The 24,912-nt window shown below is 41.2% G+C and overlaps 2 protein-coding genes across 2 annotated transcripts; both read left to right on the forward strand.

Annotated features, from left to right (window-relative positions):
* Nucleotides 1–11,711: 11,711 nt before the first annotated feature.
* On the forward strand, nucleotides 11,712–15,639 carry LOC108573686 (zinc finger protein 134-like). The gene is made up of 3 exons (XM_017936163.1): nucleotides 11,712–12,038; nucleotides 13,445–14,275; nucleotides 14,422–15,639. Exons 1-3 carry the CDS (start codon nucleotides 11,966–11,968, stop codon nucleotides 15,108–15,110), a joined length of 1,593 nt encoding a protein of 530 aa, XP_017791652.1. The 5' UTR covers nucleotides 11,712–11,965; the 3' UTR covers nucleotides 15,111–15,639.
* A 2,746-nt stretch (nucleotides 15,640–18,385) lies between these two features.
* On the forward strand, nucleotides 18,386–24,507 carry LOC108573673 (mucin-19-like). The gene is made up of 7 exons (XM_017936148.1): nucleotides 18,386–18,445; nucleotides 19,035–19,136; nucleotides 19,196–19,354; nucleotides 19,431–19,815; nucleotides 19,892–20,053; nucleotides 20,117–20,200; nucleotides 20,327–24,507. Exons 1-7 carry the CDS (start codon nucleotides 18,386–18,388, stop codon nucleotides 24,505–24,507), a joined length of 5,133 nt encoding a protein of 1,710 aa, XP_017791637.1.
* The last annotated feature ends 405 nt before the right edge of the window (nucleotides 24,508–24,912 follow it).

Consider the following 24,912-nt stretch of genomic DNA (forward strand, 5'->3'; position numbering starts at 1 on the left):
TTGTAACGATATATATGATAACGAGAATGTTAAATAAATTATTTACACAATTAGTTTAGCGCGTTAAAATCTGCACCATTTTCTCCTGTTAGGGTAACATAAATCGCCTTGGCCGCGAAGTGGATTGCGTTCTGTAGTTTCTTTTGACCCAGCAGGTTGCAGGTCAGAAAAGATTTGGCTTCCGAAACCCAAGTGGAAACAGGCCAACAAGTGCAGTTCCTTACGGCGATCATGTTACCACCGCATTTACAGCTTCATTAGGACCATTATACCAGAGTCAACCGTATTTACCCAAAGACCCAAGGTCTAATCTAGAATAACAAAATACGGTGTGTCCTAAACACCGAATATCTTGAATTATTACCTTTCGCTTGGCAACGTACAATTTTGTTTACCGCGTGTGCATCTAAAACGTTTACCGAAAAAAAGAAGGAGAAAAAGAAAAGATAAAAGGAAAGGCATGTGCTTCGATAAATAATCTACGAAAATATGTAGGTCAAAAGTTAAACGGCAATAGCCGGGACCAACCACTGTTGCCTATTTATACGAAGAGGATTTTTTGTCCGGACCGTGTCCTAAACATCACATCCGCCGAGGTGCTTCCTCCGCGGACCGTGTTTTACCGCGATCGTGGCTAACTGATGAAGGAAACGCAGCAGGAAAGACGGAGAAAGAACGCGAAAGGAACCACCGCCTTACTTTCAGCAGCTTCAAACATCCGCTGCACCAGCCGCCGCCAGATCTCGTTTACCTCTCCTTCGTTTCCCCTTTAGCTCCTTCTCAAAGAGACACACGCGTTCCTTCCTCTTCCTTCTCCGTTTCTCTTTCTCCTACGCCCTTTGATTTCCAGGATCGAACAGACCATGATAGCGACGTTTAACAAGATTGAGAAACACCCACTGCAAGCTAAATCTAACGAAGAACTCACACGTGTAAGTACCAGTATCTATAATTCGTCACGTCTCACGTGTCGCGAGAAAATTACGAATTTTGACAGAACGCTGAAACGAAATAAGAACGAAGTTACGTTAGAGGTAACTACAATGCTGTATTCTTGATACTGCTATACCAATACGAAGGATGTCCTATGATTTTTTTTCTCGAATGCGTCGATAGATCAAATTAATCGACGAAGTTTTACACGTAACATTGCTTTCTCTCGGATCTAATCCCTCAATTCGTGCGACACCAAAACGACCTCGACATCATTCATCTTAGTATCCAGCAATGTTGGGTATTACGTCGGATGTAAGACACATCTGGAGCGAACCGAGTGGACACGTCGACCTCCTTCGAGGAGTGGAGAAACAAGAAGGGGGATGTCCGTCGCGCGTGAACGGTGAGACACGTACCCACGTGCAAGGCTATGTCTTGAATCACCAGCTGCCGATTCCCCGACAACTCCAGGAACCCTGGAGACGTGTACTAAAATTAGCAACCAGCACCCCCGCCTAGCCCTTACATGGCCACGTCACGGGCACACGCGCGGCTACTTTCAGAGGAAGAAAAAAAAAGAAGGTGGAGGAAACAATAATAATCACGGTCCGAGCGGCACGAGTCGATTGTGCGCGAAATGTCACAGCTGGTGCAGCCGGGTGACCAATCATTCGTACAGCCCAGGATCGACGATAAACGTGTCACCCATAAGAAACGGTCAACGCGTATACGACTACGACATAAATAGTTTAATCACCGTCCGACTACAAATATAACGACAGATAAATTATTTCCCCGTTATTGGGATCGACCTTTACTGGCCACCGGCCAATAAATTCGTTGAACGCCTTTGCCGGTTATTCATAAAACTGTGAATAAAGGAGTATGGTTATCGTTGAAGAATGAGCTTTTCGAGAAATCTCTTACGTTCGATTCCTCTGTTTTCTTGTCACAAAGACAGGAAGTAATGCAACTCACGGACCACATGGCTCCTGCATGAATGAACAACGCAATGAACGAACCTGTGCTACTTATGATAAGGCAACCCACCCACATCGGTGTCCTTGTTAAAATGTATCACAAGTTACGTGAGGATGGTTAGTTTCATCGCACTTCGTTCTTCGTAAATAGCCAGGCACGTTTGATCGTCGATGTTTTAACGATAAAAAAAAAAAGAAGATCGATAAACATTTCGCCATTCTCCCCTTCCCCTCTCTCCCGTCGACGTTATTGCAGGAATGTTGAGAAGTAAAACCTACCCAGATGTCTGGAAATGGTCAAGTTTGATTTTCGTTTAAACTAAACCGCCCGGTTTCATGTTCTCCCCCGCGATCGATCTTCCGTCAGGCAAGAATCCGTGGAATCTGTTTCTATCGCGTACACTTCAAGTTCATTGTCCTCGATATCTGGTAGGCCATAGAACCCCGAAACGAGAGATCCTTTTGGTCTCGTCGTGGTACTGGAGCTCCGTTCCAAGTACATCTGCGCCGAGCGGATGCAGCCTGCATTTTATGGCCGCCCAATGCAACCGATTCTTATTCGTGCACCCGTACCCACACCCTCCACCACTTTCAGCACGCGGTACAACGACTTCTATAATTAGATTTCCTTCCCTTTAGCTTAGACACCTTCGAGCATAATCTCCATTTGCCCCGCGAATCGCACAAGGCCCACCACCTGGTTGCAAACGTCGCCGTCGTCGTCAAAGGTTCCGCCGTTTAAAGCGGCGAGTCTTCCGTTTATCGATGCCTTGAAAACCATCACGCTGTCGATTTCTGAATTCTTCTCCTTTTTTTTTTTTTTTTTTTTTCGATGCACGTTCAATCGAACACGATAGAATGTTATCGTTGAAAAGGTCGGATCGACCTATTGATAGAGAATATCCGAAAATAATCGACTTGTTAACCCAATCGGCGTCGAAGTTAGCATGTCATTACGACTTGTGTCACGTTTTGTATTCGAATGCCGATCACGATGCCGGTATTCCAATACCGATCCATCGCGTTCAACTAGCTGACATTAACAACGCGCGCTCACCACCGCGCGTTACAGGTTTCACGCCAGCTATTTCGAACAGGTTGCGCTCGGATCTATTTTTTGATCATTGGCATCGACCGGATCCACGGATCCACGCTTCTGATGACAGGTAGCCAGAAAAATAATTGAAACGACGACGATTAAATCGAGGCGCGCGATCTATAAATGCTGTCTCACGTGCCAAGAGGCGGCATCCTCGTAATTATAAATGGTTAATCGCTGGTGATTGGCCAGAAGTTTGCAAAATGGCCAAAGTTTCAATTTCGTGAATTCATGCTGATCTAAAGTGTCGCAACATGTATTTCATTTATCTTCCCTTCTCGTTATCGTTTCAACGTTACTCGGTTTATTCACTCGGTGTGTGTGTGTGTACGATTGTGATTTGTTAACGTAAAGTATATTCATTATTATTTAATACATTATCGTATGTTTACAAACGGGAGCAAAAGTTGTCTATTTCACTAATGTCACTGCGAGCATCTTATATAAAGGTGTCGTTAAACGCTCTTGACACGAGCCTCCCGTTTTCCTCATTGGCAAATCGTACTTGGTCCTCCGGGATGACGATAATCGAGTCCCCGAAAGAGACAATTCTCGTGCAATAAATTATGAACTCGTGTGATATATTTCCTGCGTAACGGAGGAAGGAATCCATCAGGGAGAAATTTTGAAATTAATATCCCTGAACTGAAAGGAGGAATTTGATTGTGCAACAATGGCGCTTCTTTCAGAGCATTGCCAAGTTCGTAATCGTCAGAGAAGTAGTTGGTATAAATGATTACTAAAACGTCATGAATGAAATGTTTCTATATAGGATGTAACATGTGAAATGTGTGGTATTCGGAAAGGGTGACACATATTATACGCGCATTCGAAGATCGAGAAAAGCGGTAAACAGGTGAGACAACGGTACACGGTGTTCAACAGGGAAAAAATCATTAGTAAGATGGAAAAAATAGACTAAAAATTTTGTACTACAAGCCTCGTGGACTTTGCACGTTGTAGCAGCTTGGCAACCCGATACGATCCGTCCCTGATCTGCATGCAAATACGAGCTATACTTAGAGATGTCCGATTTCCCTCGTTACGACAACAGATCGCATTTTCGTCTTCATCGACCTTAATCATTCTTCGTGGAATTTGCGTACGGCAACGTTTCCAAACAACGTCGATTCAACCTGATTGAATTTACACGAAGGATATCTACTCTTCTTTTACCTTAGGACGAAAAATTTTCCAGTACAATTTCAAACTGTTTCCATTTCCCTGTTAGCTTCCATACGGGTAGAACAGAAGTTCGTAATCCTTCCCACGGTGCACATTGAAACTGTTCGAAGAATCCAGATAAGGTGGTTAATCGTACGTCTCCTTGCGCCTGGATTCTTCAATGGGCCACTAGAAAGAGGAAATCTGAATGAGCATCCACGTGTACGTACACCGTGCAGCACGGAAGGTCACTTGAAAGCGTACGACATCTTTTTATGACACTAGAAACAACCTGGCGCATGAATGAACTTTAAAACATAATGAAATTCTCGCCTTTACTGTCCACTTAATAAACGCGTGTACACTACGTACATGTCGGTAATCCAACTTTTTATCGATAATTATATATTTCATTTGACCGATATTCAATTGGAACAGTTTAAAATGCATCGATTATTTATCAATTTGTACATTAATATTGATATTCGATGTTCGAAATACCGGAGTGGATCTGAGCTTACGATGGCAGTAATAAACATTCCCCGACTAATTTACAAATTACGCTATCTTAAATCATGTGGCAGACCACCAGTCTTTCATCCCGCACCCGCGCGTAAACTCAAGATGATCACGTGTAAGAGATGAATGCATGTGCGTGCAAAGGGAAGCTGCGGTGGAAAAAGAAGCGCAGAAAAAGGGGAGATAGGAAGGAAAGAGACGGAAGAAGGGCGCGTGTCGGTCGCGTGCCCGTTGCCGCTGGTGACTCGGTGTCTGCGACCCTCCTGCCCTTTAACCCCTCCTACAGCTTTTCCATGGACGGATGTCTATGAGTGGGGGCAACGCAACCACTAGATCTTTAAAGATGTCAACATTTCAATAACTATGATATAAGAGGAATCATCAGCGTAGATGTCAATACTAATTATTTCCTTCCTTTTCCTTATCAATACTAATTACTTCCATTCTTCTCCTTCCACCTATAACGTAGTATCTTTCACTTTTTCTGTGTCCATTTTTCAGATAACAGATGTGCAAAAAATATGACATATATATACATATATTGGAATGTTAATTTATGAAATAAATTCGTATTTTTTTTTTTTGTTTTGTTTTTCGCTGATGAGAACGATCGAAAGGACATAAGGAGGAGAATTCCATGAATCCATCAGCGAACTTTTCAGGACTACGACCTCAAGCTCCCTCGTCGTCTAGTCCACTTCCTCTTCTTCCGTCCCCTTCATTTTTTTCATCTCCTCCTTGAAGCCGTCTGGACGATGGCAATGGAAGAAAGAGACTCAGGGTGGCACGTGGTCTGTACGCGAGGCAATAGAAGAACCACCTACTGCAACAGGAGATGTATCCATCGGAAAGCAGACACTCGAGCGAACAATCGTCAAACGGTAACCCCCGTTGTGGCAACGTTAACGTTTCATCCTTCGTGTTCCTGTATCCTGGCGCTTCCGATGTGCGACGCGGGGGACGGAAGTCATCAACATTCTCCAGATTTCAAACGGGCAATAATCTCCATGGTCATTAAGCATACTTCTGACACGTGTAGATCAATATACACACGACTTTCTACGAATATCATTTGTACCAATACTCGTGCATCCGTTCGACGTCAATTTAAAGAACACCCTATTCACGAGAAAGAATTTTTTATGTAACTTTTAATCGGTCGACTTCTTCGATTGCAATTTCAAATTGGTCTTACTTTCCGGATCGTTTAAAGGATCGTAACACGTGCAATCAGCTGATTACTCGTTGAAGGTAAATTCCTGTATAGTACCGCGTACCGGTACGAAATTTAAATGCAGCGTGCACGTCATTATGAACCGTCGTTTGGTTCTCTTTCTCTTTTTTTTTTCTTGTTATAGCGAAGAAAAAAAAAACATCACGTGAATGTAAATCCAGCAACAAGAGGTGGTTACGAGAAAAAAAGGATATCCCGGTCTCTCTCTTCCTTTCACGCTCGTCTCTGTCGTCTCGATCAAGATCGCAGACGGTCCGGCCATAGTGTAGAATTTCGTCGTGAAATTTGTGAATGAGTCCTCGTGACTCGCGCATTTTGAATGGAAACCGACGGTGCCGGTTCTTACGAAAGCAGCACTGTGTGCTGGCACAGGATGCGGGTGCGGACGAAGGGGGTGTATGCTCATTTTTATCCTTTTTAATTCTTTTTTCTCGCCGCTGGAGAAGATAAGAGGGGAAGGAAGAGAGAATACGGCCAGCTGATCGCCTCCGCCTTTAGAAAAGGTTTCGCAAAATGCGAGCACGTGCTCGTGTGCGTGACCCTTTTTAGATTTGCATGCCTGCTTGCCACCTGCGAAGCCGACCCGTTCCTACAGTCTGATCGGCATGCAATTAATCTCCGAATTACTACACTTCCTTCCTCTTCATAAATTTCTAATTGTTACCGAATCACTTCTATCGCGTACAGTAAGGATCAAAAGAAACAGCTTCCTTCCACCTTCATAAATTTCTAATTGTTACCGAATCACTTCTATCGCGTACAGTAAGGATCAAAAGAAACACACTGTTCGTTTCGTTGTCTGACTTTGTAATATAAAGTCAGGACTAAATGTTGCAATAAATAATTTTGCAATAAAAATATTCCGTTGTTAATGTTAATAGAAAGCAAGTGGTAAGAATTGTACCGATGAATCGCAAGAAAAACAACATAGAAAAAGGGAACAAATCGGTGGGGCGAGAGGGGTGGAACAGGCGGCTGCTCGCTGTCTCCGGAAGGAACTGTCTCCCTTTATACCCAAAGACATTCCTCCAAACATGAACCAACGTGCCTCACGACGGTATTCTCCCCTCGTGGAAGCACTTCCACGGACGTCCCCACCCTGCGTTAACCTCTTGCACCCGAAACTAAATTAAGGGTCGTTCCGGTCGACATTTTTTTTACCTTTCGATACTCTTTTCTTTCATTTTTTCCATTCACATTCGACTAACTGTCGCTGGTGAATCCGTCAACTTGTCGCGTTTCGTTAAATAAATTCAACATTAAGTATTCCCTACCGTTTCACCGTAGTTTAATCGAAGTACCCCGTAAGATACTAGAAGTTCAATTGTTTTTTCTTTTTCAAGTTTCAAAAACTTATACAGATATAACAAGCGAATTATTTGCATAGAACAGGTACGTGTATGTAATGACTCACGCGTACTGTAAATAGAAAATTGTCATCTAAGACCCCGGTGTCATTGCACCCTAGGTCCTAGAGGACGTATACGGTGGCTAGAAGAGGAGACAGATGAAAGTTGGAAGTACACGTAGACGGCTGAAAATCTCGTCTGGCTCGTTGCCAAGATCTTCGAATCTTGTCATCTTCTTCATCCGCGTCTTCCATTCTCCAGCACGCACTTCTCCCTGTGCCTTTGCTGGAGGCAATCAATTAAATGGTTCTCATTTCTTACATCCCATCGTCTTCTACGATTCCAGGAAAATGTAACTTCGCGAAGCGTAGTTTCCCCGTAAATGAATAAAGGACCTTTCCCCATTGATACAATTAATCCTGCTGATAATTATTTTACTAACGAAAGTAATTCATTAAAACTACCGAGAGAATTGAACAAGCTGGAGAAAGCAAAAAAAAAAAAAGGAACGAGATGCACAAAAGAAGAAGTAAAAATAAGAATACTAAAAGGTGGAACGGTTTAATTGCGAGAAATGGAGGATTTCAGAAGCATCTGAAGGGAGGAAATAATGGGAAAAAATCGTCGAGGGAAAGAAGAGCAGACGAGAAAAAAAAAGAAAGAGGGAATAGATTTCCAGGCAAAAAACAAACAAAAAAAAAAGAAGATAAATAAAAAGACGTAGCAAACCTACAATAGTCCAGCAGTTTCTTTTATACGACCGTCTAATTTCGGTAAGAGTTGGCTAAGGTGCGTCATCGTTAACGAATTCTCGAATCGTGAATTTAGAATTCCAATCTGTACGTTCTACCTTGTCCCGCGAGTGACCGTGGAATAGAAGAGAGGTGGTTTACCCGAAGAACACGACAGCTGCATCGAGCCACCGGCCTGAAAATAGCACGGCAACCCCATGCCGAGGCCGAAGAGCGAAGTCGAAGCCCTCTCCCTACGTCGGTATATACCTCGGCTAAAAAGCCACCCACCTACGAGCCTTTTAAATAGCGATCGCGTGCTTTTCCCTTTTTTTTCCAATTTTTTTTTTCCTTCCAGCAGAAAACTTCTCGCTAAATGACATGGTCGTGGAAAGAGGGAGTGTACCGGCGCTGATTGAAACCGGCCAACGGCGCACTCGTTGAAACATTTATTTTTTACCAAACGATCGCACGGAATGGGATTACGCTTAATGACCCTGTTTTCCTTATCTAGTAGAGAAAAAAAACGTCCCCTTCCTTTTTCTCCCCTCTTCCTTGGCACGTGTCTAGTTAAAAATTGCTCGAATTTAAACAGTTCCAACGTACAGCTCGATTAATCATATGATATACGATGCGTCTGTGTGTGTATATACAATGGGAATAAATCTAAGCGTGAAACTGTGCGAGGCTCTTCATCTCGTTTCTTTCGAAAAATAACAACGCACGTGGTCCCCGCGGCAACATCTATCCAGCTCCTCTCTTCTACTCGTCACAGTTTACACGTACTTCCACCTCCGCACCTGGATCTTCTCCAAGTGCGCCGAAAATACGCGTTTTACGCGAACACGTTCCATCGGAAACGCGCGTTCGGGCACCTGTAGGATGGATCCGCCCCGGCCGTTGCTTTATTAACGTAGAAACCACGAGGTAAGTTACACCGTTTCGCGTATCTGATGACACGCAGAGGTGCTCGTATAGTGACAATCCATCGCCGAGAAAAGCTTGGCGAGTACCGATGTTGCGTCAGTTCGGATGCTCAACACTCGTGACTTTATTTTTAGACCCGACGTCGATAGCACCGCGATTGCAATAGGCTACCCGAGACACCTGTTCTTCGAATCATTTTCGAAAACAATCGAGATATCTCAATGAATTTCCAGGTATACCTCGACAATTGAGAAAAATCGAACCAACGACACGAGCTACAAGGTGTATCTACACGTAAACGTTTCACGATAACTAAGTATATACATAACTACATACGTAATACACCTACTTTGAATCGATAAGTTGTATTAGAATATTTGACACTTCTTTTTGCTTTTTTCGTCGGTGTTTTCAGTGTATTATAGATTTACAAGCGTCGATAAACACAGGCTCTTATTGAGCATCGTATTATCGGGGACGGACAAGAGGAAGGAGGCGTCAAGGAAGATCGACACGGGACGAAAGAAGGTGGCAAGCAAATACGAAAACGGCGTCGCTCTCGCAGTTTCATTGGTGGCTACAGGATAGAAGCAGGTTGGTGCGCTGGGTGGTTCTTCTGGAGCGACGCCAGGCGTCCGCCGAATTTAGCACCGCGACGCTGACTAACTCGCGTGGCATTCATTCAATCGCCGACCAAAAAGCCCGCTACTTGCATGATCCCTTGCTGCATAGTCTCTGTTTGCTCGAACGACGCCTTGTTCGCGATGCGTTTACCTAGAAAATCTTCCTTTTCACTTTTCCACCCCCCACCCCCTCATTTTTCTTCACACTTCGCAAATCACTGTCAATTTCGATCACTGTTGCACGCGTCGAAATCTACGAACAACAGTTCTTTTATTCGTGGCTCGTTGTTTAACGCGTTCGCTGAAACAATGTTCGACGAACTTATAGTCTGCGGCAATGTAGGCCGCGTCCTGGTACTTTTGGTCGTCGCGTATTCTTTTCTGTTTCGTCGCTTGATGACTAATACCGAGGTTCGTGTAAAATAACCGTAATGTGCGGTGCACTCTTCCAACGCACAATGTCGCCGAAGTAGGAGCTGAATGAAGAGTAATTAATAAATCTCCTTGGGACAAATCGTTGTCTGTAGTGTTATTAAAAAAAAAAAGATGTATTAATCGATCGATGTGACAGAAACGTACGCGTGTCACTTTATTAATAACGAGTTACTATTAATGAAACGTCGCTGAAAATTGTTGACGCGTGATACCTGTTTCTCGCGATAATTGCACGTTTATTTAAAAACGAGAAAAGACGAGGAACTTTTTCGAGAAATCGTGCCGTAGCTTGCGAAGTCGGTGAAATGACGCACGAATGGAGTAATTGGGAAAAAATAAATTTTTTTCTTAGAATTGTCACAGCGAAGGGGTTAATGCCGATTTCAATAGTACACTTTCCGCTTTTACCATGTCGCGGTCGTCACGGTCAAAAGACATGGCGTGCTAAACGACATGGGACCCTCTTTAGTGCATTCTCTGTGTAGTGGCAATATGCGGACGACCAGACTAAAATCTGTCTACCAACGATGGTTTTGTATAAAAATAGAGTGCACATATTTTTTTCCCACTGGTAAATAAGCGTTCAGTAATCTGCTTTCTTTCGTTTCTTTTTTACTCCATTCTACAAATCTCCTCCCTACGAGACCTTAATACCAAATTCTAATAATCGTACATTTTTATTTTTCAACTTAAAAATCGTTCGACGTGAAAAGAAAGTCTATAAATGAAGCGAACGAGGTTTCCATTCATTTCACTAAGTGAAATTGAACTTAAATCATTGCCACGACAGCGCCATTTAGTATACACACGTTCATATCGAATTTATTACACTCTAAATATATACATTTACACCTGTTCACATCTATTCGGTAGCAGTTTCTCAATCTATCATATTTCTTTACGCACGGTAGGTATAACGATACGAGCATAATCCTCTGACATCCTTATTGAACCTTCGAACCTGCTTGGACAGTTGTGTCGTTTTACTATTGGGTTAAACTGAACGACCAATGTCGCTCCGACATTTCAATAGATAAACTAATGCGTAGGTCTATCTTCCTGGTTTCGACCCTCGTCAAAGGAAAAATAAATCTTCGTTACGCTATCCTACAAACACGGAACAATTCAGCTGAACGAAACTCAACGTGTCCTATACTTCCGAATTTATGAAAAAATTCACGATCAAAGAAGATCCTATTACCTGTTCAATTTGACGAAATATTAAAATCACATTTATCAGATTTCCACTAAATAAATATGTGTTTCCCAATCTGCAAACAATTTTCCAGAAGCAAGATGAACCAGATAGAAAACCACGTCTGACTAATACGCACATTTGCGGTATATTTAAAAAAAAAAAGCATATAAATCCGCTTTATGGTCGTAGTTTATATCTAAAAATGCAACGCGACAACACACACGTTTCTCTTTTTAACAACATCGAACCTCGAGAAGAAAAATTGTCGAAGAGAACACAGGTGTAAAACGAAAGGCGACGAGAAGAAATGTGAAAAAAATTTGTTGCATAGAGAACCAAGTGAAATACTTTTTACAAGCGTGTAAAAACTACTTAATGTTCCGATTGGTGTTCCGCAGCCTTTCCCACTCTAAAATATACGTGGCGCGCAGCATCTGAAGAGGAAGCGAGAAAGACTGCGCTACTATATGTAGCCCCGAATCTTAGCCGGAGCAGCTATTTCGCTCGAAACCCTCGAGGAGGACGCACCCCTATGATCAGCAACAGGTTTAGAATAGGCGAGAGCCTTTTAAAGCTGTGCGACATCGTTTACAATCGTGGGTTCCGACGTTCAATCGCGACGTATCGTTGAAATATTCAATTAATTACCCGCTAAGTGATCGTGTGTGACAGTGGAGTTGAATCGAAGAGATTGAAGGTATGGTTTATGTGATTCGAAGGGGAGAATAATAAAGAGAAGACGCAGAAGAAGTTACGCGACAGGGAAGAAAATGCCAAGAGCGTTCCTGATCACCCACCGTCGATACAATGGAGTCGAAGAGGAGTTCGATGGGTCCGGAAGAGGTACGTTCGATTTCGCAATAATCACTTTGAATATACTCCTCCACGCCTACCCCAGTTGTCTCGTGCCAGGAAATACTTCTTGTTTTTTTTCAACCTTCTACGCTGTAACTTCGCTTTAAAAATAATCTCGCCGGTTCCGTCGTGTGGGAACAGAGTTCGCGAAAAGAACGGCGAACATCGTTGTTCCTCGTGTAACCGCGTTTCGATACCGTTACATTTTATAAACATCTTAGCGTAAAAAGTTTCGCTCGTGGATGTTCGACAGAGACGTGGAAAGTTCAAAGGTGAGCTGTGAAGATTCCATTAATGGCAATGTTAGCGGGGCCGGAAACGTAAATACGACCGGCCGAAAATCAGCGCAGGCAAAATTTCCGCGCCGCTTACGTCGATCTCGTCAATCAAAGCTTCTGACCGCAAGCCAAGAGAATTTGGTGGTCGTTGCTTCGTGATTAAGGTGGTACATCGTGCAGGTTTAAGAATAGGAGACGCTAGATGCGTCATGAGGTTCACACGACGCGTACCGCCGCTGTGCCGTCAACCCCTCCAAAGCTTTCGTACGAACGCACATGTACGTGTACACAGAAGTACGCAGAAAGTACAGGGGTTAGACAGAGAAAGAAAGATAAGAAGACAGAGGCGAGAGAGAGAGAGAGCAAGAGATAGCTACTCTATTTCTGTTCTCCCCAAAAACGGAGCAGGCGATATACTCGCGAAGGTGCTTCGCGCTTCACGAACCGCGCGCTTCGATACACTGTTCAAAGTCATAAATATGAATAATTTTGTCCGGTGCGTTTTACGATTTAAACGCGCACACGTACATCGAAGTACCGGTTAAATTCACGATGAAAGAAAATCGGCAAAAGAAAAAAATAACAAGTATTCTGCTCTTCTAAATGGAATTTTTCTGTAAGTTTATACTCCGATAATATTTATAGAACAGAGCCACCTGTTTTGTCGAAGTAAAGAATACACTTCCAAGGATAACGTTTCTGGGAAAACAGTTTTAAGAAACGAGTCTCTACGGGTAACAATACTTTTCTTTCCGTTACACAATAACGACGTAGAAATATGACTAATAATAAAACAGTGTCGGGCGTACAACGGGATCGAAGTATCAATAGGGGAGTTCTTTCAGTTCGATCACGAGATTTCGTTTGGACGTTCGCCAAAACGCATTCAAACCGTAGAAACCTACGCTAACGATGATAAACGATTCCACGTGCCGCATTTTCATGTTCCCTGAAAATTTTATTATAGAACACAGTTATACTCTCTGACGCCAATATTCCGTAGTGTTAAGCGTTACAAATTACCATTTAAACATAGAGTTGGCGATCGCAAGAATGTACAAATAAAACAATCGAAGATTGTCAATGGTAAGGCTAATTATCCTACGTCTCCTGTAGATTTCAGCCCGGAGAGAGGCGTGAGACTGGCCGATTACAGCGGGAACCATCCTACGTCCGATGGTGCGAGCGAGTGCGGCAGCGAGACATCGTCAGAGTGTCCCGAAGAACTGTACAACTTGACAAAGCTGGCAGAAGTGAGCCTAGCAGCGGCTGCTGGCACGCTGATTCATCCGAACAACGTGATTTATCAGCAACCAGCCTCGCCTAGGTACGCTCAATTTTCGGACAAATGCGGCAGAATGATGACACCGCGAACAAAACAGCAAGAATCGCAATTTCAAGATCACCCGGAGACCCTCGAGGACGAGCAGACACTTGGTGAAAGAACGAGACTCTTCTTCGAGAGGATTGAGAGCGAGCGTGAGATTCTACAGAATCGATCGGAAAGAAATACGGTCTTGGGTATCCACATTTCCTCCCATTCGCATCATTTGCAAGAGGAACGCCGAGGTCTCGAGACCTCGGAGAATTCTTTGGACAAAGTCGAATTGGTACCAACACCGTCGATACCATCGGCGATTTCGCAAAATCGAAGAACGACCTCGACTTCCACGGAAACGTCGAAATCCGAAGACAACGAAGATCACGAATGTCCCGATTGCGGGAAGAAGTACTCGACATCCTCGAATTTGGCCAGACACAGGCAAACACACAGATCCCTCGGGGATAAGAAAGCTAGGAGATGTCCACACTGCGACAAAGTCTACGTCAGTATGCCTGCGTTCAGTATGCACGTTAGAACGCATAATCAGGGGTGCAAGTGCCATTACTGTGGCAAGTGTTTCTCGAGACCGTGGCTACTGCAGGGACACATACGTACCCATACAGGTGAGAATAGTATACCGAATATTCTCCATTGAACAGTTGAATTGTTTATAGCAACTTTTAGTTGAATATTTACCAACAAAATTACACCAAATGTAATTACTTTTTTGTAATCTAATTCAATGTTGTTTCTTCTCTTTTGTATGTAGGTGAGAAACCGTTTAAGTGCACGATCTGCAACAAAGCATTTGCCGACAAGTCAAATTTACGCGCTCATATTCAAACGCACTCGAACACCAAACCACATGTATGCGGTCGTTGCGGTAAAGCGTTCGCTCTGAAATCGTATCTGTACAAACACGAGGAATCATCGTGCATGAGGGCTCATCATCGATCATCCACGGAGAAAACAGATGGAAACGATCAGAAAACAACTTCGTCTTCCACGAAATCGTGCACACCGTTATCGTCGTCGTTGAACAGACTGCAAACGACGCCGTGCGTTACAGCATCCCCTACCAGCGTCATTGTTCCTCGATTAGGCCTGAATCGCGACCAAAGAAATTCGTCCTCGGCGTTCTCCGCGATTATCAGACACACCAGAATTCCTGACGCGTCCGCGACACCGCCACCGCCACCGCCATCGAAACGTTCTTGCAGAGAGAAAACTCCGGTCGAAGAACGCGAAAGGAAGACTCCTGATAACCTGACAAAGGATCCAGAGTGCGTGTCTAGAATGGTCATTAGAACTTCCGTCATATCCCCTAACCCAGAACACCTAAGTCGGTTCAACAACGACAGCCAAAACTCTTCCGGCAGTTTTGACTTTTCCGATCCGACGAGGTCCTCCGCATTTTCCAGGCCAACAACAATGACACTTAATTTAGCGATCGCATAGAATTATCGAAGACATGTTTGAACCTTCTGAGGGAAAGATGTATTATTCGTCCGAAACGATAGAACGAAAATCACGGCAAGTATGTACATCTATCGGGTAACGATTGAAATATTATCGAGTGCAGGTAAAACAGTTCCGTAGTACGCCAAAGAATATTTTATAGTTATGGAACCGTTAAGCCTGCTGAAATCAAATGTGTATCGCAAAAAGCATGAGAGAAGATCCAAATCCGAAAAAATGAATGATTAAATTATCGCTTCGTAGAGATACAAAGACGTAATTACTTTTTACTAGCAACTAATTCATTCCTATTGATATTGAGATAAGTTCGTTAAGTTTTAAAGGGGAATATTTGAAATTCTGTTATATCTTACTTAGTGGCATCTTTCAATGCGATGAGCACCCAACTCTTTTCTTTTTTTTTCTTTTTTTTTTTTTCTTTTAATAGCTGAGCATAAAATCAATTTCAAGACAGGTTCAATAACACGACAAAGGAACACTATCAACAGAGATTACGTAACAAATATTATTCCATGCACCTTCCTAATTAGGGACCATCTAGCACATAGTCATATTAACGATAAAATTGTGAATTACCAATTCCTAGTATCGTGCCTTAAATACTATTCGTATGTAGTCACAGTTTTTTTAAAGACATATCATGCGTTGTACTAAGAAACAAAAGTAATTTATTGATTTAAAGTGAATCGCAGTGCCTATATATGCATATTTACCTTAGTATTAATTGCATCGATGAAGTTCAAGTTTTCCAAGCTCTTCCAGGCAGCTACAAATTCCTTGAAGCTTAAAACTAACGTATATATTGAAGCGTAGATTGCCAACGAATATCAATCGAATTATAGACATTCACAAGAGAGATAGCGTGAAAACTATTTTTACTTCCAATAATCTACGTAAAGAAATTACATTTTCTGAGAACTTGTAACTTTTTACAGCACTTCGTTTAAAATTTATGTCACACGTTTCCGTGACTAAAATGTTTGTACTAAACTACACACTTTTACTACGGTAGTCAAATTTAAATTTGGCGGAAGTTACAGACCATTTGAAAATGCGTAAAGTAAATTGTTCGAAAAGGGTACTGAATAGCGATTAAGATTTTTTATTAAAACGATTATGTGGATAAATGTAATTTCGGGTGTCGTTATATCTGCTGCAAACTATATATCTAAGAAAGTAGTTTTATATTGTAATACATTAAACGCGTTTTTTTTAAATATGAAAACGCGTATCGTCTGTGATTCGAACTTTGTAACCGGAATCAACTGCCATATGCAGTCTAGTGGCCCTCTGGTGGTCGCTTTATATAATAATTAAGAATTTTTCTTAGTTTTAGATACGTTACCGACCGTTGGTGACGATTCGAGTGTAAACTAGTCCAATCCGCTCTGCTATTCTATGCGCAACCAATCGAATTTTTGTTCTATATCAAATACTTCACACATACTTCCCATTAACTTCTCTTTCAATTGCTCTTCAAGATATTCTCTATTATAGATGATTTAATATGAACCGATAACCTTTTCAACATGGAATAGAAATTTAAAAAAACGACGGTTGCACAAAAAATCGAATGGCAGCGGTTTTGTAATAAAGATTTCACGTAGTTTATTCGTTATTTTTTTTTTCTTTCACAATAAAATTGTAAATTAGGACATGTGTTTGTATTAACCCGGAGTCAAAAGTGTAAACAAGTGAGCGAATCCTAGTCATCGATCTATCGCAAAAGATCGAACATTAGGGATCCCAAATTGTAATATTGTATTGTATAGTCGTGTGAACTACACGTTGTAAATAGCATTCCCTACATTGTATATTAGTATTTACAATATCACGATGATAGTCCTAATAGTTAGTGCAGTTGTAATGTATTGTTGTTTTACGTATGTAATGTACCATTTGTACATTGGAGTGCCTAAGCAAACATTTTACCAATTTTTCTACGAATTGTACAAGTCTTGTCTATTAAAATGAAAAAAAAAATATATATATATACATATCGCTATACATACCTTTCAATGTACATAATATTTCTACAACTGTTTCTACTTTTAGTTATTTAAAATTTTACTAATCTATTGTACACTAATTTATTTCGAAGCATACTCTATTTTATACTCCACAATAAAAAGGGTAAGAAACGAAGGGTTGTCAAAATTGTCTCGAACTGAATAAATGAAAATTTGATAATCAAAAGTTTCATTCAACGTAGCTTAGAAATTGGGCAATCATTGGTAACGCAACCAACGATTTACAGTTGCTACTTAGGAATTTAACATAAAGCACTTCGTTCAAATCCACTTTCCTTTTACTCATCGATCTTTTTACACTGCTGATGAACTGTGTGATAGTTAATAATGCTCAAAGCAGAACAAACAACGACTTGCTGTATTTACCAAATGGATTGGAGTTTATAATTAGGGCACTGAAGGGGAACACATCTATCTTAGTCAGTCGATGATGGTCACATAAGCTGACTTTAGGCGATATCGTGCACGATTAGAAAGATATTTGCGTCTTTGAAAGTAAAACAGCGACATACTATGGAGAAACTGATTACTCTCTTACCGAGAGTGCATCTACAAATATCATCGAAATACAGTACTGACCAAAATAAAGAAGCGATCGACATTTTAGATTAACACCGAACGAAGCAAACCAAATATCGAAAATGAACAATTTTTTTTTTTTTTTTTTACTAAACGTTCACTTATAACCAATATAGATCATTTTCTGCGACGATAAAGTATTTGAAGTAAACGATCCTTCGGAGAATACGAATGACATAAAAACAAATGTGAAAATCTATTTTTATTTCTTTCATACTTCTGCTATTCCTTTTTCATTCTTTTCTATTCTTCGAACGTTTACCAATCTTTACAGCGTCGTAAATGCCAGCCGTTATAAGAATGTAAATATCGGAAACGCTCGTGAAAGCTTTCCGGCAACGAATATCCGGATATCATGAAACGACATAAAATAACGTAACACTTACAAGAGTACAGACGCACTTACATCACAATTTACATGCTGCCGCTTCTTAGAATTTCCCCTATCAACCGTTCCCCCTTCTTCGCTTTAATCCAAATCCTCGTGGTTCTTGATCACTTCGCAAGATCGAGCACAAGTAAGCCAAAGAAGAGGAAGAAGAAAAGGAAAGAAGTGTTTGGTGGGAGTCGACAGATCAACCTACTAGGATTACCGTCAAATAGAAGCTAACAGTCGCAAAGAAGTTCCCGAAGTAGACAGAAGCCATGCGGCTAATCCTTGTTGTCCTGATTTTCTTCACGGGAACAGTACTCTCGAAACACCGTGTAAGTTGTCATCCATTCTTTGCAATTCACCGATTGATAACTTATTTTTTAAGAAATTTATTTTAAAATTTCTTCTTTTTTTTTTATACGAGGGACAATCGTACAAGTTTACTTAAAGATGTTTGTTTATTTCATAATTATCAATAAGTCTGTACTGTATCATTAATTAAAGTTCACCGAAATGGTAATAAAAATGTTTATTCAAATAACTGACTTATAAATTGTGAATTTCTTTTGGTACTTTTTTCGAATTCCCATAAAACTAACGCAATTCATTAAGACAAATTAAGTATTGACTACAGCTGCTTGAGAGACAGATTTGGAGATCAAAGTTCGTAAGATAAGTTGGTAGGAAATAGCGTGACCCATTCCTAATTTCTCCGTTTTGTTGTTTTTCCTTTATTATATGCTTTTTTCTATGGAACTTCACCGATTCGTGTATTTTTAAAGGAAATGGTTTAATAACAGACGTTAGAAAAATTAACATTTGAATATGTTTGAAAATCGTACAGTTATTTCTGTTATTACAATTTTATATATTTTTGTATATCCTTCTGTATATTCTTTAATTACGATAATTTACTTACAGGAAGAGAGGCGTTTCGATCGCTCTGTTTACGATGATTTTGAAACGTCGAATGTGCACCATCGTTTAATAAAAAAACAATGGACATTTACTGACGATGCAACGGTAATACATTAATCTTGAAAATCGTAGCAACAATATTTTGCATTTTCACACTTTTACAGCGCTTTAGAGCATACAAAGACAGAGAAGAAAACAATTGTTATATAGAGAAACTAGAAGAAAATGCCGTTACAGAAGAGCTTTCAGAATATAGCAACCAAGAACGGAAATACATGCCAAAAGTACTTTATGCACCTACTGAAGCCTTAACAAAATTCGAGGTAACATAATATATTTTCAGCTGATTGCGCAGTTAATGGTGCAAAATAAGCAATAATTTAGGTATATATTTTGTAGGCATGGCAAATTGCAGGGGGTAGAATAGTTGATTTTTGTAATGGACGCAAAATTGTTTTACTGCAAAACACTATGCTGATTCCCGGACTAGAGCTAGATCCTTTTTTTAATACACTTCCTCTAGATGAAAATGATATCGTAGCAAGAAGAGTGGCTGACGTAGTTTTAACGCCTCTGATAAGTCGAGCTAAAAGGCAACTCGTACTTGAAGAAAGACAAAGGCTTAATGAAAATTTTCGGCAAAATCGTTTCCGTCGACAGGTACAACTGCCGGGAAAATTTCAAGGGCAAACACAATCTCAATATTTAAACATTAATGATAAAGATCAAACGGAAGGAAAAGCCGAAGCAGAAGCTTTCCCACACTCTTCTCGTGCAGCTGTTAGTGAGTACCTAAAAATGTTTCCATTCTGTTATAATGTGACTTACATATGAAATAAGAAACTTGAACGCATCCTCAGGTGGAAGTCATGGTATGGGTCAAGCACAGAGTACGTCATTAGGCATTGGATGCGAAGATTGCTCAAAATACACTAGTGAAGGAACTCCAGATAGATATATCCAACATCCAGGCGCAAGTCCTGGTAGAATTTCACTGCCAAAAACAACAAGCGGGACCACAGGTATCACTAAATACATATACAACGAAATATAAGAAAATGAAACCTATCTTAGGATTCTTCCAGGAACATTAACTGGTGGAACTAATGTTCATCCTGGTATGATTACTCCTGGAATGGGTACAACTTATCCCGGTAAAATTACACCAGGTACTCTATAATGATAAATAGAAAAAATTTTTGTTCGAAGTTGCTCCCAAATTAATTTTGTATTACGCCAAATAATATAGTAGTAAAAAACAAGTCAAGCAATATCCAGGTGTAATATTATTCCAGGTATAACTAAACCTACAGGTGAAGTGCTCTATCCTGGTAGAATACCTGGTAGTACAACTGGAGGTCATATGGCTTATCCTAGTAATATTCCCGGTACTACAACAATTGGAGGTGGTATAATTTATCCTAGTAGTGTACCTGACACTACTATAACTAACGGTAGAGTAGTTTATCCTGGTATTGTAATGACAGGAGGTGAGATACGTTATCCTGGAACTCCAACTACAGGAAGTCGCACTACTTACCCTGGAAATGTAGGTGGTACAACAACTGGTGGTGGTACAGTGTATCCTGGAGGAGGAGTTGGCCCTCCAGCTGGAGGAACTGTTCCTTATCCTGGTGGTATACCTGGTGGTACAACTGGAGGTGTAGTTTATCCTGGAGGAGGAGTTGGCCCTCCAGCTGGAGAAACTGTTCCTTACCCTGCTGGTGTACCTGGTGGTACAACTGGAGGTGTAGTTTATCCTGGAAGAGGAGTTGGTCCCCCAGCTGGAGGAACTGTTCCGTACTCTGCTGGTGTACCTGGCGGTGCAACTGGAGGTGTAGTTTATCCTGGAGGAGGATTTGCTCCCCCAGCTGGAGGAACTGTTCCTTACCCTGCTGGTGTACCTGGTGGTGCAACTGGAGGTGTAGTTTATCCTGGAGGAGGAGTTGGTCCCCCAGCTGGAGAAACTCTTCCTTACCCTGCTGGTGTACCTAGTGGTACAACTGGCGGTGTAGTTTATCCTGGAGGAGGAGTTGGTCCCCCAGCTGAAAGAACTGTTCCTTACCCTGCTGGTGTACCTGGTGGTACAACTGGAGGTGTAGTTTATCCTGGAGGAGGAGTTGTCCCTCCAGCAGGAGGAACTGTTCCTTATCCTGGAGGTGCAACTGGTACTACAACTGGGGGTGATGGTACAATTTATCCTGGAGATGTAGCTGGTCGTCAAACTGGAGGAACTGTTCCTTATCCTGGAGGTGTACCTGGTGGTACCATTTATCCTGGAGGTGTACCTGGTGGTACCATTTATCCTGGAGGAGTAACTGGTACTGCAACTGGTGGTGGTACAGTTTACCCTGGTGGAGTTTCTGGTCCTACAACTAGTGGTGGTACAGTTTACCCTGGAGGAGTTACTGGTCCTACAACTGGTGGTGGTACAGTTTACCCTGGTGGAGTTGCTGGTCCTACAACTGGAGGAACTTACCCTGGTGGTACAACTGGTGGTGCAGTTTATCCTGGAGGAGTAGTTGGTCCACCAGCCACAGGGACTATTCCTTACCCTGGAAGTGGAGGAATTGTTCCTTACCCTGGAGGTGTAGTTGGTCCTCGAACTGGAACAATTGTTCCTTATCCTGGAGGTGCAACTGGTGTCACAACTGGGAGTAGTGCAGTTTACCCTGGTGCAGTTGTTGGTCCTATACCTGGTGGTGGTACAGTTTACCCTGGTGCAGTTGTTGGTCCTATAACTGGTGGTGGTACAGTTTACCCTGGTGCAGTTGTTGGTCCTATAACTGGTGGTGGTACAGTTTACCCTGGTGCAGTTGTTGGTCCTATAACTGGTGGTGGTACAGTTTATCCTGGTGCAGTTGTTGGCCCTACAACTGGTGGTGGTACAGTTTACCCCGATGGAGTTGCTGGTCCCACAACTGGAGGAACTTATCCAGGTGGTGTACCTGGTGGTACGACTGATGGTAGCGCAGCTTATCCACGAGGTTCATTAACACCTGAAAGACTAACGCAAACTACAAAAGCAACTGCAGATAGTACAATATATCCTAATGGTCAGATTCCTAGAACACAATACTACGGTGGAGATATTTATTCTACAAACAGAGGTAGTAATTTAAGGGGTGATATATATCATAATATTAGTCCATCAGGAACTTTATCTGATACCTTTGCAGGTGGAGATGCTACTACAGATACTAGAGGTGTTTATCCTGGCGGTACTTCACCAGGTGGTCAATTGAGGGAAACTGCTCATTATCCGGGCGAAGTAGTACCAGGCGCTGTAGCTAATAGGGGTACTATACCAGGAATTCCTGACACTGTACCTAGTAGTGGTGTTACTTATCCTGGTGGTACCATACCAAGCATGGGGGGACATTTTACGACAGGAGATCATACACGATATCCTGGAAGTGCTTTTCCAGAAATTACTAGACAAAATATTGCTCCTGGTACTATTAAAACAGATGTAACTTCTGGTGCTGGATCAATATTATCTTATCCCGATGGTACCAGAGTAATACAATATCCTGATGGAAGCATGGTTCCATTCCCTGACACAGGAAAATATCCCAACAATCGTGGAGTAAGTCCTCCTGGCTATCCACTACAACAAGGACAATATCCTGGTATTGCACCATGGCATGATAGAGGAATTCCAACTTCAGGTCTACCTACAGATCCTCTGTCAGGAGGAGTTAATAGACAAGGATTGGAGCAATACCCAACTGATGGACAAGGTACCAGACAACAATATCCAAATTTACAATACCTACCCAATGTAAGACAAACAAATACTGGAGAACCTGCTCAATATCAAGAACCTGGTAGTTTTCTACTTGGAGAAGGTGATAATTCGAATTCTCAAGCATCCAGTTCTGTAAAGCAAATGGATTCAGGTACTCAAGCGAGCGCGTCAGCTCAAGGAAAATTTGGGCAAGGTACATCTCAATCCCAAGTGACAGGTACTTATAGTGGTTCTGGATCATTCTCAGCTCAAGCTGGTAGTACTGACAATAATAAAAGTGCTCAAACGGAAATTAGTGGTGGTAAAGAAGGTGCTGCAAGTAATGCTCAAGGAATGGGTGGTTATGGAAAAAGCCAGGCACAAGTCCAGTTAAATTCAGAGTCAGGTGCTACAACAACGGGTGCGCAAAGCAGCGGTTTGAATCATGGTACAAATTCTCAGGTACAAGCAAGCTCGAAAGGTGGAATGGCAGATGCTCAAGCAAACGGTGAAGGAAGTACTTCAAGTCAGGCACAAATTGGTTTTCAACCGTATCTTAAGACAGATGAAAAAATTGAAAAATATTCGAAACCTTTCCGCGGAGGTGGAACGGCCTCCGCTCAGAGCGGAGCATACACAGGACAATCTCAATCTCAGCTCGAAGGATCCTTCCAATATGGAATTACTTATACCGGTGCTGCACAAGCAGGATCAGGATCTGGTGCATCAACTTCTAGAAAACCGTTTAACTTTAATATTACAGATACTGAATTATTTAAACCGTTTAAACCATCTTATATTCCACAAATTGCACAGAAAAAGAATAATGAAACAGCAAATACATCCTCAGATACCGATTATGAATATAATCAAGACAAACTTCAACAAGGTTTACAGACGAGTTCTAGTTCTCGGAAAACAGTTACTACTAAACCAACAGATGAAAATTCGTCAAATACAGCTAATAAGCTGAATCCACCTGTTGAAAAATCACAAACGGACGACACATTGTACGATTATGAGGAAGAATATGATGGTGAAGATTATGACGCCTCACCGATGCAAACTTCAATGAATACGAAAGTTTCAAAAATCTATGCTGATGAACAAGATAGTAGTAATCATCAATCACAAACAATACATGTTACAACTGGAAATCAATATGACCTTCATGTAAAACAGAACACAAATCCAGCACAAGTTGGTGACATGCTCCACCCTGGACAATCATTATCAGGATATACTATACCACCTGGTTTTCGTGGCAGAGTAACATCTGTAGCAGGTAGTGAAACTAGTGCCCATGGCGACGGAAAATCTCAATCTCAGACAGTTTCTTTAGTACCAAAAGAACCAAACATGACTCATGAAAGCAAATCGCCCATCTCAGAAATAAGATCTCTTAAAACAAATCATGAGAGACTAATGGAAGGTCATGTTTCATCCAAAGAAAGACAAAAAAATTATTTCCCTCAAATTCAAAGCCAACAATTTTCCACAGAACATTCAACACCTACTTCCAATATATTAATGAAACCAAGTTATTATACAGTAACCAATAGTGTTGCTGGTAAAATGGAAGGTAGAAATTCGCCAAGAAAATATGAACATCGTTATTATACTAAAAGTTCAACTTGTGGATATTTTACTTTCTCTTGCAACATTGTGTATGGTTCTAACGGTAGAACAAAAATTTGCAAACCAAAAGTGCCAACATATCCAGACGGTACTCCTATGAAATGTTAGGTGATACTAACTAATTTTAAAAACTTGTATTGTTTACAAAAACTTTTCAGTTTATTCATAGATTATTTGATACTTTTCTAATATTAGAGAGATATTTTTTATTACAATTTAGATTATTTTCCTTTTTTATCTTTGCATTAATTACCAACGCAAATATTTATAATCATTCATACATTTTATGAATGTCATAATATTACTGTTATTTCTTTCATACATACATACTACATATCGTCTTTATCGAGGTACTTGTACTGAGTGTATATTATAAATTTAATGGTACATCAACTCTTAGTATTTATCCTCTTTTATCAATAAAACATATATTAAACAAATGAAAGGTTCTAATTTCTATTCTCTCTCAATTATTAGTTACATGAACTAATAAATATATATATTGAATATTCT

This window comes from Habropoda laboriosa, unplaced genomic scaffold (assembly GCF_001263275.1).
Source record: "Habropoda laboriosa isolate 0110345459 unplaced genomic scaffold, ASM126327v1 scaffold151, whole genome shotgun sequence".
NCBI classification, from domain to species: Eukaryota; Metazoa; Arthropoda; class Insecta; order Hymenoptera; family Apidae; genus Habropoda; species Habropoda laboriosa.